This window comes from Colletotrichum lupini, chromosome 3 (genome assembly GCF_023278565.1).
Source record: "Colletotrichum lupini chromosome 3, complete sequence".
Taxonomy (NCBI): Eukaryota; Fungi; Ascomycota; class Sordariomycetes; order Glomerellales; family Glomerellaceae; genus Colletotrichum; species Colletotrichum lupini.
Window position 1 is genome coordinate 5,908,618 of NC_064676.1, and position 13,363 is coordinate 5,921,980.

At 53.7% G+C, this 13,363-nt stretch overlaps 3 protein-coding genes across 3 annotated transcripts; 2 read left to right on the top strand and 1 right to left on the bottom strand.

The window, feature by feature from the left end:
* Positions 1-2,619: 2,619 nt before the first annotated feature.
* On the top strand, positions 2,620-5,806 carry CLUP02_06536 (glycosyl hydrolase family 47; the record flags this gene model as incomplete). Its single annotated transcript, XM_049285535.1, has 3 exons — positions 2,620-4,392; positions 4,442-5,457; positions 5,512-5,806. The coding sequence occupies 3 exons, from the start codon at positions 2,620-2,622 to the stop codon at positions 5,804-5,806; spliced, it is 3,084 nt and encodes a 1,027-aa protein (XP_049142678.1).
* A 1,031-nt stretch (positions 5,807-6,837) lies between these two features.
* Positions 6,838-7,818, bottom strand: CLUP02_06537 (uncharacterized protein; the record flags this gene model as incomplete). The annotated part of the gene is made up of 4 exons (XM_049285536.1): positions 6,838-7,210; positions 7,265-7,592; positions 7,651-7,719; positions 7,791-7,818. The coding sequence occupies 4 exons, from the start codon at positions 7,816-7,818 to the stop codon at positions 6,838-6,840; spliced, it is 798 nt and encodes a 265-aa protein (XP_049142679.1).
* Positions 7,819-10,820: 3,002 nt separating this feature from the next.
* CLUP02_06538 (RINT-1 family protein) lies at positions 10,821-13,294 on the top strand (the record flags this gene model as incomplete). Its single annotated transcript, XM_049285537.1, has 3 exons — positions 10,821-12,720; positions 12,775-12,824; positions 12,875-13,294. 3 exons carry the CDS (start codon positions 10,821-10,823, stop codon positions 13,292-13,294), a joined length of 2,370 nt encoding a protein of 789 aa, XP_049142680.1.
* Between the last annotated feature and the right edge of the window lie 69 nt (positions 13,295-13,363).

Below are 13,363 nucleotides of genomic sequence, written 5' to 3' on the forward strand. Positions count from 1 at the left end.
GATACGAAATGTTGAACTCTAAGCATCGTCATGTACAGGACCTAGCAGAGGCAGGCAACCCCTTGCATAAGTCCGTCGAAAGTTGCCCTCAGCTTGAGACACCCACCAACCTTTTCTGATGAATGCCATGTTCTGTCGGCGGCCAGCGTGCCAGTAGACAGCCACGCCACAAACCGTGACGACCTATTTACTGTGGCCTTATCTCTATGGTATCCAAGATGGAGCTCTACTGAAGTCATCTAGAGCTCGGAGTGTTTCGGCTTCAAGATTGTGTTTCTCATCAGCGGACCCGTGTGGGTTCTCAGGAGTCTTGAATTGGTGGTTATTTCGTAGGGGCCAACACTGAGAGGATGGACGATTGTTACTTGTGATGTCAGAACAAAAGATGTCAGAATGAAAGGGCCAGAGAGAAGAGGCCTTCATACGGATAGATCCTTTCAAACAGCAGAAGGTCGGGAAATTGCCGTATGCTGCGTGGCTGATAAACACTCCCTCGCCCTTGAGATCGTTGTCTTTGGATGTTTTATTGCCAAGGGGCTGCAAAGGAGCTTTGCCCTGTGGATCGGTCGCAGACAAGGAAAAGTCGGCGCTAGTCTAGAGCTGGAGATCAAGCTGGAGCTGGGAGAGGAGCCGAAAGTATCTGGAGACGGGCTGCTTTGACAGGCCACTCAGGCAGGTTCAGCGGAGTCGAGGTGGGTGTCTTCTGCCAAGACAATAGACGGGTCAAAAGGCAGAGGCGCAACCAAGATCCGGCTTGGCTCAAGTCGGGTGACTGGATTCGAGAGTCGAGGCGACGGTTTCGGGAATAGCTGCATCGCCAAAGACACTATACTGGAGTTGGGAATTGTTCGATGCCACCTTACGATCTAAGACGATGTGGGCTCCTCTTTCTGGTCGTGTGTTGCCTCGTCTTGTCTTTTTAGCCAGAGTTTGTCCTCCTCTCAGGGAACGGGAAATGATGGAAGATCGTGAATGGAGCGGACGACCCTTTTCCGGATACGACATTGGAGCAAGCCAGCAGGCGAGCAGCGAACCACCATTCCCCTGGGAAAATAAGGTCCATCTGGTCCCGTTCCCGCCCCGCTGTTAGGTTGCGTCGGTCCCCGGCCCCTGGATTTGGTGCAGCAAGAATGCTCTTCCAAGAGTTAAGGTGCGACCCGCCTCGGGAGCCAATTGCGCTGGGAGCTTCTCTTTATCTCAGGTGAGCCGGGCGTTAGGTTGGGGGTTCGGTGCCAGTTAGTGTCCGGTCCGTGGCATGAAGAGACTGGTAGAGACAACGCATTTTCTTGGTGGTACGGTACGGAGGATGAGGGGGCGGGTAAGCTCGAGACACCTTGTGGAATGCTGCTGAGGTTGCAACTGTCGACCGATGAGCTACCTGTACAGTAGGAAGTATATGTAACGTGGCAATGGTACGGTTAGCCAGTACCGCTGAGTTGGGGTTGAAACGTTTTTGATAGAACGCGAGAGGCCATCTTTAGACATGGGGTATGGTAATCTTGGATTACGCGACGGCTATCCATCGTTAAGGAGAAGCCGGGTCCGATAGCGATCATGGTACCTTTACCAAGGATTTACTAGCAGATGAATGGCAAGTGTTAGCATGTGGACCTCGAAACACAACCGAAGAGCGTGTTAAACCCCTGGACCAACCATTTCGTTGATCAATCCGACACAGGGAAACCTCAGATCTTGCGTCTTGGACACAGAGGTGACAGGGCACCTTCTGTGCAGGGTGTGTAGGTCCACCGTTCAGGGATCCTGCAGAACGGCATAATGGGTGAGTATTGAGTCGAGAGCATTTGTACGAGTACTGATGTTTCTGGTGATGTGTAATTGAGGTGGCAGATGGACAGCTGGACAATGGAATTTTCGTTCCTTACACAGGCAAGTACGAAGTACTCCGTACCTAAGGTATATCAACCTAAGGTGCCTACCTAGGTAGGTAATTAGTGACCGGTGGCCTCGTGGATCATCTTTCCCGTCTTACCTAAGAGATCCGGGGTGTTTCCTTCCCAAGCACAAGTTCCTCCCCTCCGAGGTACTGGATTTTTTTGGACCTGGGCCAAGCTCCCCGGTGTGTGCTGCTGCTTCCTACCTTACTGCCACGTCCCACCCCCCTTAACGCCAATCTGTACATGCCACCTGCCTTACTTCGCCCTACCTCACCTTCCTTGCCTTTTCAATCCATTCTCTACGTACCTTCACTTTTCTTCTTCTCCTGCCGTCTTACGTGCCTTACAAAGTGCCTTCGTGCCTTCCAACCTTACCTCATCTGCGCCCGAGTTCCAATCCGTGGCCTTTTATCCTTCCCTTCCTTTCTCATTCGTTCCTCCGCTCCTTGTCCCCCTTGCCTGTCGTCCCAGCTTCCTTCGTGGCTCTGGCTCTGGCTCTGGCCTTACCTTTAGCTTTTCCTTCCGACAACGACAACGACGGAAACCGAGAAATGACATCGAATTAGCATACGCATCATCCTTGCTGCTTCTCGAATTCTTTAGACCCCAGGGTCCTCCATCCTTCGACTCGACTGTCTAGCGCTACCTGCAGAGTAGCACGCGACAGCAATACAACTTCTCGTCCACCGCGCGACGAGAGCCTCGCTCCGGCGAGCCCGCAAACATGATGCCCCGCCGACGGAGCCGTTATGTGATTCTTGTCGCTGTTGTGATGGTCTTTATGCTGTATCAGGTCTTCAAAAATCCTGAATGGGATTCCACAGGTCAATCCAGCAGCATCAAGCCCAGCGAACCCGAAAAGGGCCAAAACGTCCATAAGGATTCCTCGAAGCCACCCCCGGCCAACGATCCCGCTTCCAACAAGCACCTCAACAACCAGCCGCCCCCCGATAGCGAACATCCCCACGACCAAGAGGAAGACGAGCCTGAGCAGAACCCTCAGAAGCAGACGGCCAAGCCCACTGTCAAGATTCCTCAGCTCAAGACGGAGAAGGCCAAGGCGCCCACCAACACTCTCTCTGGCCCTACCCTTTCCATCCACGCCTACAATGACGAGGTAGAGGCCACCAAGTCGCCCGAGGTCACCAAGGCGCCCACAAAGCCTCTAGAGTTGGAAGAGGACCTCCATGCCAAGAAGCCTCCCGGCCGACCCAACTTTGATATCGCCGAGAGCCTGTCGACCTCGACATCACAGATCCACTGGCACAAGGTCTCCGAGCACTTCCCCGTTCCAACGGACGAGATTATTCCCCTCCCCACCGGCAAGCCCAAAGACATTCCCAAGATCCAATACGACTTCAAGCCGGAGTCCGAGGCTACCAAGGACAAGCGCGAAAGGCGCCTAGCCCTGATCAAGGCTGAAATGCTACGGTCCTGGGGCGGATACCGCAAGTACGCTTGGATGCACGACGAACTTTCGCCTGTCAGCGGTCGTAACCGCGACCCCTTTTGTGGCTGGGCCGCTACTCTCGTAGACGGTCTTGATACGCTCTGGATCATGGGCATGAAGGAAGAGTTTGCCGAGGCCGTCAAGGCCGTCAAGGAGATCGACTTCACCTACAGCCCGACACGCCGTGACATCCCGGTCTTCGAGACCACTATCAGATACTTGGGCGGCCTCCTCGCTGCTTACGATGTGAGCGGCGGTAAAGAGGGCGGCTACACTGTCCTGCTGGACAAGGCCGTTGAACTCGCCGAAATCTTGATGGGCATTTTCGACACCCCCAATCGCATGCCTATCTTGTACTACAACTGGATGCCCGAGTATGCTTCCCAGCCACACCGAGCTACGACCGTTGGCGTGGCCGAACTGGGTTCGCTAAGCATGGAGTTCACACGCCTTGCCCAGTTGACCGGTAAAGACAAGTACTACGATGCCATCGCTAGAATTACCGACGCTTTCGAGGACCTCCAGAACCGTGGCACTACTATTGATGGCATCTTCCCTGAACAGCTGGACGCCTCTGGCTGCAACAGGACCGCCGAAGCCATTATTTACCAAGAGGAACAAGCTGCGGCTGCTAGTGCGAGTGCGGCCGCTGCTCGGTTGAGCGAGCCCCAGGGCCACGAGCCTGCGGCTGCTGAGGCCAAGCGCGACGAAACTGGTCCGATTTTGCCGCAGGAAACTGCTGTGGCCAAGGGCAACGGCAGTGAGCCGGAAAGCAACCCACTCGCGAGGCGGGCTGTTGGTGTCGACAAGAATGGCGAGTCTGTGGTTGAGAATGCAAACATCGATAACAAGCAGGCTTTCCCGGCACCCAAGGTCAACGAACAGCCCTTGTACCCCGGTAACAGTGGTCGGAGGCCATCTACTCCTACGACACCTGACAAATCTTCATGGGAATGCATCAAGCAAGGGCTTGCCCCTGGTGGTTGGGGATACCAGCAGTATAGCATGGGTGGTAGCCAAGATTCCACCTACGAGTATTTCCCCAAGGTTAGTTCACCTTGAGGAGTTGTACTGAAAAAGAAACTAACTCGCGTAGGAATATCTCGTCCTTGGCGGTCTGGAGCAAAAGTACAAGACGATGCACATCAAGACGGTCGAGGCTGTGAAGAAGTGGCTTCTCTACAGGCCTATGGTTCCCAAAGAAAGGGATATCCTCTTCTCGGCAAAGGTTTCGACATCTGGCGACCCCGAAAACGATCTGCGAACTGAGTATGAAGTTACTCACCTCACCTGCTTCATTGGTGGCATGTTTGGTCTGGGAGGCAAGATTTTTGACAGACCCGATGATATTGAGATCGCCAAGAAGCTCACTGACGGATGCGTCTGGGCGTACGAGACTATGCCCTCCGGTATCATGCCTGAAGGAGCCTCTGTCGTGCCCTGCGCGTCTACCAAGAGCTGCCCGTGGAACGAGACTCTTTGGTGGGAGCACCTCGACCCGTCAGCTGACTGGCGTGAGGCACAGGTCAAGGCGTGGGAGGATAGGCAACGTGAGAAGAAGCAGCAAAAGCAGCAGGACGCCCTCCGTAAGCAAACCACTGAACGAGGCAACAAGCCTGTTGAGAAGTCAACCGAAGAGACAGTCCAGTCCGAGTCACCCGTCGAAAAGAAGGACCCCCTCGACGATATTCACGTTCCCAAGGATGAGCCGAAGAAGCTGGGCTCAGCTGAGAAAACCGAGTACCCGGCGCCTGAGCCTGGCCTGAACAAGTCCCCTTCCAACGTTGATGAGCACCTTTTGAAGAAGAGAGATCCTGCTCCGCCAGTGTCTCAAGACCCTCGTAAGGGCACTGCTCAGGAGGCCGCCAGCAACACTCTAAAGGACAAGCTCGACCTGAACAACCCTGGAAGTGCCACCGACGATATCACCGGCAGTGTCCCCAACGATGCACCCGTCAGCGGTGGCATCGTGGGCAAGATCGCGTTCGAGGAGGAGGGAGAGGTTCCCGATCCGAAGCCGCTCTCGCATGAGGAGTGGGTCAAAGACAAGTTAGAGCTCGAGAAGATCCCGCCTGGCTTCGTCAACATCAACGCCAGGCGCTACATTCTTCGGTAAGCTATCACTGATCCTCGTTCAAGATTTGAGCATGGCTAACACTCCTACAGTCCAGAGGCTATCGAGTCCGTGTGGTACATGTATCGCATCACTGGAGACCCTGTATGGCAAGAGAAGGGATGGAAAATGTGGGAGGCCATCATCAAGGCGACTCGTACCGAGCACGGCAACAGCGCCATCGACGACGTCCTGTCTGAAGATCCTCAACCTGTAGACGAGATGGAGAGCTTCTGGATCGCCGAGACGCTGAAGTACTTTTACCTCTTGTTCTCAACTCCCGATGTCGTCAGCTTAGACGACTGGGTCCTCAACACCGAGGCGCATCCGTTCAAGCGTCCTGTTTGAGGCGGGATGAAGGTGTGAATTCGAGTGTGTGTGTACGAGGGCAAGGTGCAGAGAGCATGACTTTTTGGCATAAGATATCACGGGTGGTGGCTACCATGGCGTTGCGGCGTGCTTGTGTTGATTTGCGTTGCACGATTTGCTGGGGCTAAGGATTGTTCATTGTATAAAGTTAAAAAAAGGTCTGCTAGCCGAATGCTAGTCTGCAGCATAATGATGAGCGATGAGAGTGGCCAAGCCTGCCTTGCTCTATCTACCTAAACTTACCCTCTGATGAAGAAAAAAATCGTTGACGCTACTCAACGAGATTGTATTTCCCACTACACAGCCCCTCCCTCCTATCCTCGTCACAGGGTCTCTCAAACACGATGCAAGGGCCACATGAGTCAGTTGCCATGTCACTTCATTCTCTTGGACGTAAGTAGTACGCTTTGTGGTTTGTTTGTCATGTTCAATTTCATTTCCATTTCGTCTTATCTGTGTCGTCTCTTCGAGGACGCCTTTGCTCATCGTCATCTACAGCGGATGACATACTCCTACACATTTCCCATTTCCCATGCGTCCGACTTCGTTTCCCCCATTTTCCTCCTTTCGTATTGCTCGGTGTTGTTTCATCTCCATTGCGAGCATGCTGCGTCATCCACTGCTCTTAGAGAAGAGAAGGAGCTCATCTATATTCGTCTTTGCTCGCGTGAGCAAACCAACATTTAAAATGACGAGGGGTTCTTTGTGGCAAGACTTCGAAATGTCTTGCCGCCCCATGCCGGCCCAGGATGAAAGCCAGAAAGAGAGGAAAATCAAAAACGCAAAACTCGATATACAACGCCGATGTCCCAGATGCTGATGGTTTTTTTGTGCTGGACGATGAATGTGCTGATGGCGGCAGGGGTTCAAATGATGTCCCCTCCTCGAGAAGCCCTCCATGTACAAGTTTTCCCCTTCGACTCTTGCTTGGGACTCTGTTGTTCGTCTTCTTCACACATGTATCGTCGTCAAATCTTTCGTCTCATTCAATCTTCTCCGTCGTCGGCCCCTTAGTCAACCATCTGGCTCAGAACGCGAATGCTGAGAATCATGACCAACAAGCCGATGGTGACGATGATGAGCAAGGTGAAGCTGAACCAACCGAGGACCATGGCGGAAGTACCGACACCAGAGCGGACAGCGCCGTTACCGAAGTCTTGGGCGATGATCGACGCGGCGACGGATGCGGTGTGCTGCCATAGCACAGAAACCAGCACGAAGATGGAGGCGATGAAGATGATGGCCAGCGAAATCTGGGAAACGGGACGCGAGGGGAAGGGCTTGACTTCGCGGTCGGAACCCTCGGAGTCCTCCTCCTCGTGCCAACCCGGGAAGGTGGCGAGCAGAAGGAAGCAGACGAAGGCGAAGATGATGGCAATGATGCTGAGAAACTATCAGTATCTACTCTGTGCTGAAAGGTCGGGTGGGTCAACTCACATGAGATAGGGGAAGACAATCATATCCTTGAACTGAGCGGCAAGCCAAATCAGGTTCAGAGGGTCCTGATCGACCGACACCTCGTTGGCGAGAGCGGTGGCATTGTTGCTGCAAAGCCAACTGCCTCCATCCGGGCTGATGCAGATACCAAAGTATCCAACGCGGCAGGCAAGGCGGGCGTCACCAGCAATGTTCTCAATAGCGGTGTGGACGTTGTAATCAACTTGGGCTGTAGAAGGAACTGCCGTGTAATGGTCATAGTACAGCGACAAGAGGAAGATGTCGGGGATCAGAGGTGATGATGACGAGCAGCCTGCCAAAAGTAGAGCTACGAAGGACGTTAGGATGTGGTTCATGAGTTCGTATGGCAGGTCTGAGAAACTCACATAAAAGGATGATGGCGACTGCAATCAAGATCATCAAGACATGGTGGTATCCTAGGAATGGCACGAACCCTGTGATGGCGCAATGTTAGCCGGGGCTCTGGTCTTTGAGCTTTGCAGGGAGATAAGCTGGGATAACTCACGATACCAGCCTACTTGGAATTTCGGCATTTTGACTGTGTAATACTACTCCAGTCCTCGAGAGGAATGGCTCTCTTGTTGGTGACCCACGCCGTCCTCCGTTGTAGCGGAGCGACGGAGGGGTTCTAGTCCTGGCACCTCAGCGCTGGCACGCTTGGTGTCTTTCCCTATCGTCGGCGGGAGGTGATCGCGCGAGCGGGGAGGGAATGCGGAGCGAGGGAAACTCGTGGGTCGATGGAATGTAGACGATAAGGTTGCTTGGTTCTGGTTGAAGAATCGTGGGTAGTGGGTTGCTGGAGAACACCGCGAGGAATGCGGGACGGTGTCGGAACCTGCGATTAGAGTGAAGCCTTTCCGATTACTGTCAGACGCAAAAACAGACTTCCACTTTTGATACTTCTTGAGTTGAATGCAAAAGTGAGAGAGTGTGTAAAGGTGTCAAAGTGAAAGTGCGGGTCGAGTCTTCGAAGGGTGGGAAAAGAAGTGGTTTGATGCAGATGCAGGTGCGGATATTGAGATGGCTGGGAGAGGAGAGAAGGAGGGTTGGAAGGGTGAACTTAGTTTTGTCTCTCTGCCTGACGATGATCCAGAAGCAGAATTGAAAGCGGGAAGCCCGCAGGTTCGGGGCGAGCGGGAGAGGTTTGTACGTCTGCAGAATGAAATATTCAGATGGCTGGGAGGGAAGAAAAAGGTCGATGGATGTATGGATGGATGTTCTGGAGACTGGAGAAGAGGAGCAGTGACAAGTTTGGGAAAAAGAGACGTCGACGAGGATGCGCAATTGGTCCTGCCATCCACTTTTTGGTCAAAAAGGCTGTGCGGCGGTTGCGATGCTTGGTGTCTAGGTCACTGGGAAGAGCATCCGTACGTTAGGAAGCTACGTAGCTACGCCAACCTCCTCTATTTACTCTTGGTACTGCGGCCGTTGTCCGGGCGATTCGCAGCGTCGCAGCGGTTCCTGGGCGAGCAGGGCGGAAGAGTGGGGCCACACCTTTAAGAGGTCCGGTACGTACCCGCTAGAGTTGTCTGGGGGAGGCCCCTTCGCTGCGTATTCTGTGGCTTTTAGTGGCTTTAGTGGGAAAAGAACGGGTCCCACCAGCGCGGGAAACAGGCCTGAGAGGTTCGAAAAAAAGCCCGGTGGCTGGGTGACGTCTTTTCAGGGGTCCCCCGTCCCGTGTCCCCCGTCAAATCTAAGGCCGCATCTTTAGCCCAAACCTCTGCGCGTGTCTGTCTACCTTAGCCTCGTCAGGTCCTACCAATTCTCAGCTTCTCTTTTACCTTATCCAGTTATGATCTTAGCTGCTGAGCTGAGCTCCAAGCAGAGCAACACGCATACTCCAAAAGTCCAGAGCTCTCTTCAAAGACCCCTTGTCGAAACTTCCTTAAGTGGGCTGTTCTAACGCTCGCGCTTCCTCTTGTATCTCGCGGCTTTCCCTGTTTGTCCTTCGCTTGCCTCAAGCTTGCCCCTCGCCATACCCAATCCAACAGGCACACGACTCGACTCGAGACGGCAGCTCGGCGGTTCCTGCATTGGAGATGAGACCCGAAGCCGGGGTCCGGCACATCGCGTTGGTTCCTTGATTTTGTCCATTCGCTCGTGTCGAGTCTTGGTGATGCGTTGTTACGGCGCACCAAAACTCCGTACGAAGTACGGCTTCTAGCCCTTTGCCCCAGTTGGCATGGCGACAGCATGAGAAACACAAAGTCCCGAATGACAGCCAAGAATCATCCTCGGGTTCTTTACGGATGCAATCACTCGGCGCCCTGCCACATTCCTACACCGGTCAGCTCGCCTGCTCTCTTACACAACAGCTGAGGCTATTCGAAGTCGAACTCCCCTGCTCTGCGGATACATCTACTGCAGGAACCCCAGGCGTCTCCGTGTTTCCCATCGAGACCCATCGACTTCTCACCCCCACCATGCAAAGTCCCATCTTCTTCGCCTCTGCAGCGGTAAGCTACACCAACACACCGCTCGATTTGGCGGTCAATCTCACTCTTCAGCTCGAAATCGTCAGCCTATGAATGACCATCCTCTTGTGGCTACAAGACTGTCGTTTAGACACCTGTCACGGCTGTCGAGTGTCAGCCATTCCTCCTGTCTCTGTCTCTCTCACGGGTCCGCATTGACCGTCTTCGCCGCCGGATGTTAGCGCCGTCTGCCTGCGGTGCCCGAGTTGCCGGAAATGCGCAGATCACGGGAGTCTATGTGTTTGCCTTCGCCCAGCGCAGCGACTATCAACACTGCCATCCTTGGGGAGAACTTTCTTCGACGGCGTTGGAAAACTGTCATCATCTGGATCTGTTCGCGAAGGAACACGCCTGGCAAGCCATTGACGCAATCTATATGCGATTTCGCCTGCCTCGTCGAGCCAGTCACCGATTACACGGACTGAACGCCAGACGGTTGTTCTCAGAGAAGGAATCACATCCTCTTAAGAATTGCCAGCGAATAACCCGTGATGACTCACTGACAACATGGTCAAGCCTCGCAGTACTCCGTAATCCCTTGATGATGACAGGTATCTCAGCCACACGAGAAGTCCTGAAATGGTCGCTTTACTCGGGAACCGCAGAAGCCGGCCTCCGGCCTCGTCGACCCTGAATAATATGTGGCTGGTAAACAGAGGTCATTGCGCCATGGCCAAGACTCAGGTGCATCCATTGCTTGAGTCGGTGCCCTGTTATCCGAAAGACCACAACGTTGATGGGTTCCCCAATGATCTTGACATCCAACATGAAAGAATTTCCTAGTTCATGTGAGAATCGCAAGACGCTCATGGATATCCATAAACTACACAGCAGCGATTTCCAATCATGTATGGATACGTGCATATACCAGATTAGGTATCCATCATGGTGTCGCCAAATATGCCTCTACCATGTAGAAACTCCGTATCCGTGTAATTGCATGTGTCCCACCACTTGCTGGCCTCCCTCAGCTCCACGTCATTGTTCAGACCACAGTCGCAAAGTGAAGGTTCAAGAATGACACTTGGTGCGCAAACAGCCGCAACAAAGACTGGCCCGACATGAGCACGACGTTTGGAGACCGCGCTCAGGCGGGCGCTCTGGATATCCGCGTCGAAGATTTCCTCGACGACAAGCTTCAGTCCACCACTGATCTCGAGAACCTCGACTCCCTCATCGCCAACGTGGAGGTCCAGCGCAGCCAGCTCCAGACCCAGCTCGACAACGCCATCAAACAGCTCGACGAAGCTCGCCAGACAGCCGGCGATCGCCAATCCTCCCTCGCGCAGCGTATCCAAGACTTCCAGGAGCTCCAGCACAGCATCGATGTCCGAGTCAAGATAGCGGCCGCATCCGACGCCCCGAACCAGGCCATCGCAAGGCTGCAACAACCTATGAAGAAGCTGCAGACAATCGAACTTGCCCAGAAATACCTGACGCTGCTACAAGACGTCGAAAACCTGCGGACCGAAGCTCGCTCGCACCTCCCCGACAGCCCAAAGGCCGCTTTGGAGCCGTACTCGAAGCTCAAGCAATTGTCGAGGCGCCTGGAGGAACTCTCAGGGCCGGCTGATGATGCGGCAGTACATCTCGTCAATCACGTGCGGAGTGTTGCCGATGCGCTGTGGGACGAGATGAAGAAGACAATGTCCAGCGAGCTGGAGACTGTTCTCAGCAAGAGGTCATGGCCCATGGTGGAACCTAGCTCTGAAATGGACGACGAGTGGCTCGCCTGCTTTGAAAAGTTGCTGGACCTTCAGATTCCCGAGGTCATCCTGAGCAAGTCCACCGTCAGCCTTCTCTCGTTCGATGTCATGTCACGAATCTTCATCTCTGAGTTCCGCTTCCACTTTCTCAGCGACAAGCCGACGAGCAAACCCGATGCCATTGGATCGCACTGCTTCCCCTGGTTCTTGGCAACCATTGAAAAATGGGAAGACTTCTATAGAGACAACTTGGGTTACCTGCTGGCTGCCAAGTTCCGCGATACCTCCGCGGGTAACAGTCTAGTATACGTTGATCCGGTCTGTGCTTTCATCACCAGCATGCTGCCCGTCATGAGAGAGAAGGTCCAGAATGTGGTTGCCGAAACGGCCAAGAACCCTGCCTTCTTGAGCAGCTTCATGGGGCAGTTGATGACATTCGACGAGAGTATTCGGACAAAGTTCAACTATGACGGCGGGGATCCAGACCAAGGTTGGCCCGGCCTGGCTACTGAGGTCTTGGAGCAGTGGTTCGAGCCTTGGTTCCAGGCAGAAAAGGAGTTTGCTCTCGAGCGCTTTCAAGCTATCATGGATAGCTCCGATGCACGAATTATCGACTACGATTACGCTATAACGGGAAAGACAAAGCCGACTTTCGGCGCAGTGCGCGTCACTGACTTGTTGAGGTCTATTACAACCCAATATGAGAGAGTACGCGCCTTCAAGCACAAGATTCGGTTCTTGATTGGAATTCAACTCGATATTCTCGACGAGTTCCATGACCGTCTGCGTGGCTCTCTCGAGGCCTATCAAGCTCTCACATCGACAGTCGGCAGGACTTTGCACGGTGTCACGAAAGAACAGCTTGCGGCTCTCGAAGGCACCGGTAGTTTCGAGTCTCTGTGCAAGGTTTACGGCAGTGCAGACCACATTGTCAACACGCTCAAGGACTGGGGTAACGAGGAATTCTTTGTCACGTTATGGGATCAATTGCAGGGTCGCGCGACCAAGGAAGGCGAGACGTCGAGGATGTCTGGCGAGATGAGTTACGAAGAGGTCAAGGATCGCACCTCTGCTGCCGTCGGCTCCGAGGCTAATGACGGCGTCCTCTTTGATGAGACAATCGCTGCGTACAGCCTTAGACGCAAGACGGCGCAGGAGTTTTTGGTGAGCGCGCTTGCAGACTCTCATCACAAAGCCTTTAGAGCATATGCGACACGGACACACTGGACAACCATTAGTGACAGTGGTTCCGAGAGTGAGTTGTCTCATCTTAAAAGCATTACCGTGCATGATACTAACCATTTACCAGTCGATCCGTCGCAATTGGCTGTTACACCAGAGCTCGACGAGCCCTTGAGAGTACGTCTCCCCACAGCCCAACTCCCAACGTCCCTCCTAACCTTGACCAGATCCTCAAGCGCAACTTTGATTTCCTACTCAAGGCTATTGGCACGGCAGCGTTCCGACGCACATGGCGCTCCGCACTGGACAAACTCCAAGACCTGCTTTGGGGCGAGGTCTTGATGAGGCAGAGCTTCACCGCGTTTGGTGCGGCCCAGTTCACGCGTGACGTCAATGCCATCTCCTCCCTTGTGGAGAGATATATCCAGAATGGTGTAGGATCATTGGGTAGTCTGTTTGACGCGCTGAAATTGCTCAACCTCCCGAACGAACCCCAGGAGGGCACTTTGTCGCTCAAGGACGCTACGGATCGGGTGTTTACCGATAACACGGAGGCCAAGAAGTTGTTGGAAGAGCTGGACATTGACACGCTCACGCCCGCGAATGCTAGGCATATTTTGCAGCGCAGGGTGGAAAACAAGGAATAGTCTGAAATTTCCTTGCAGCAGGCAGACTCAGATCTACACAGACAAAAATGATGCTAGGCACTGATATAT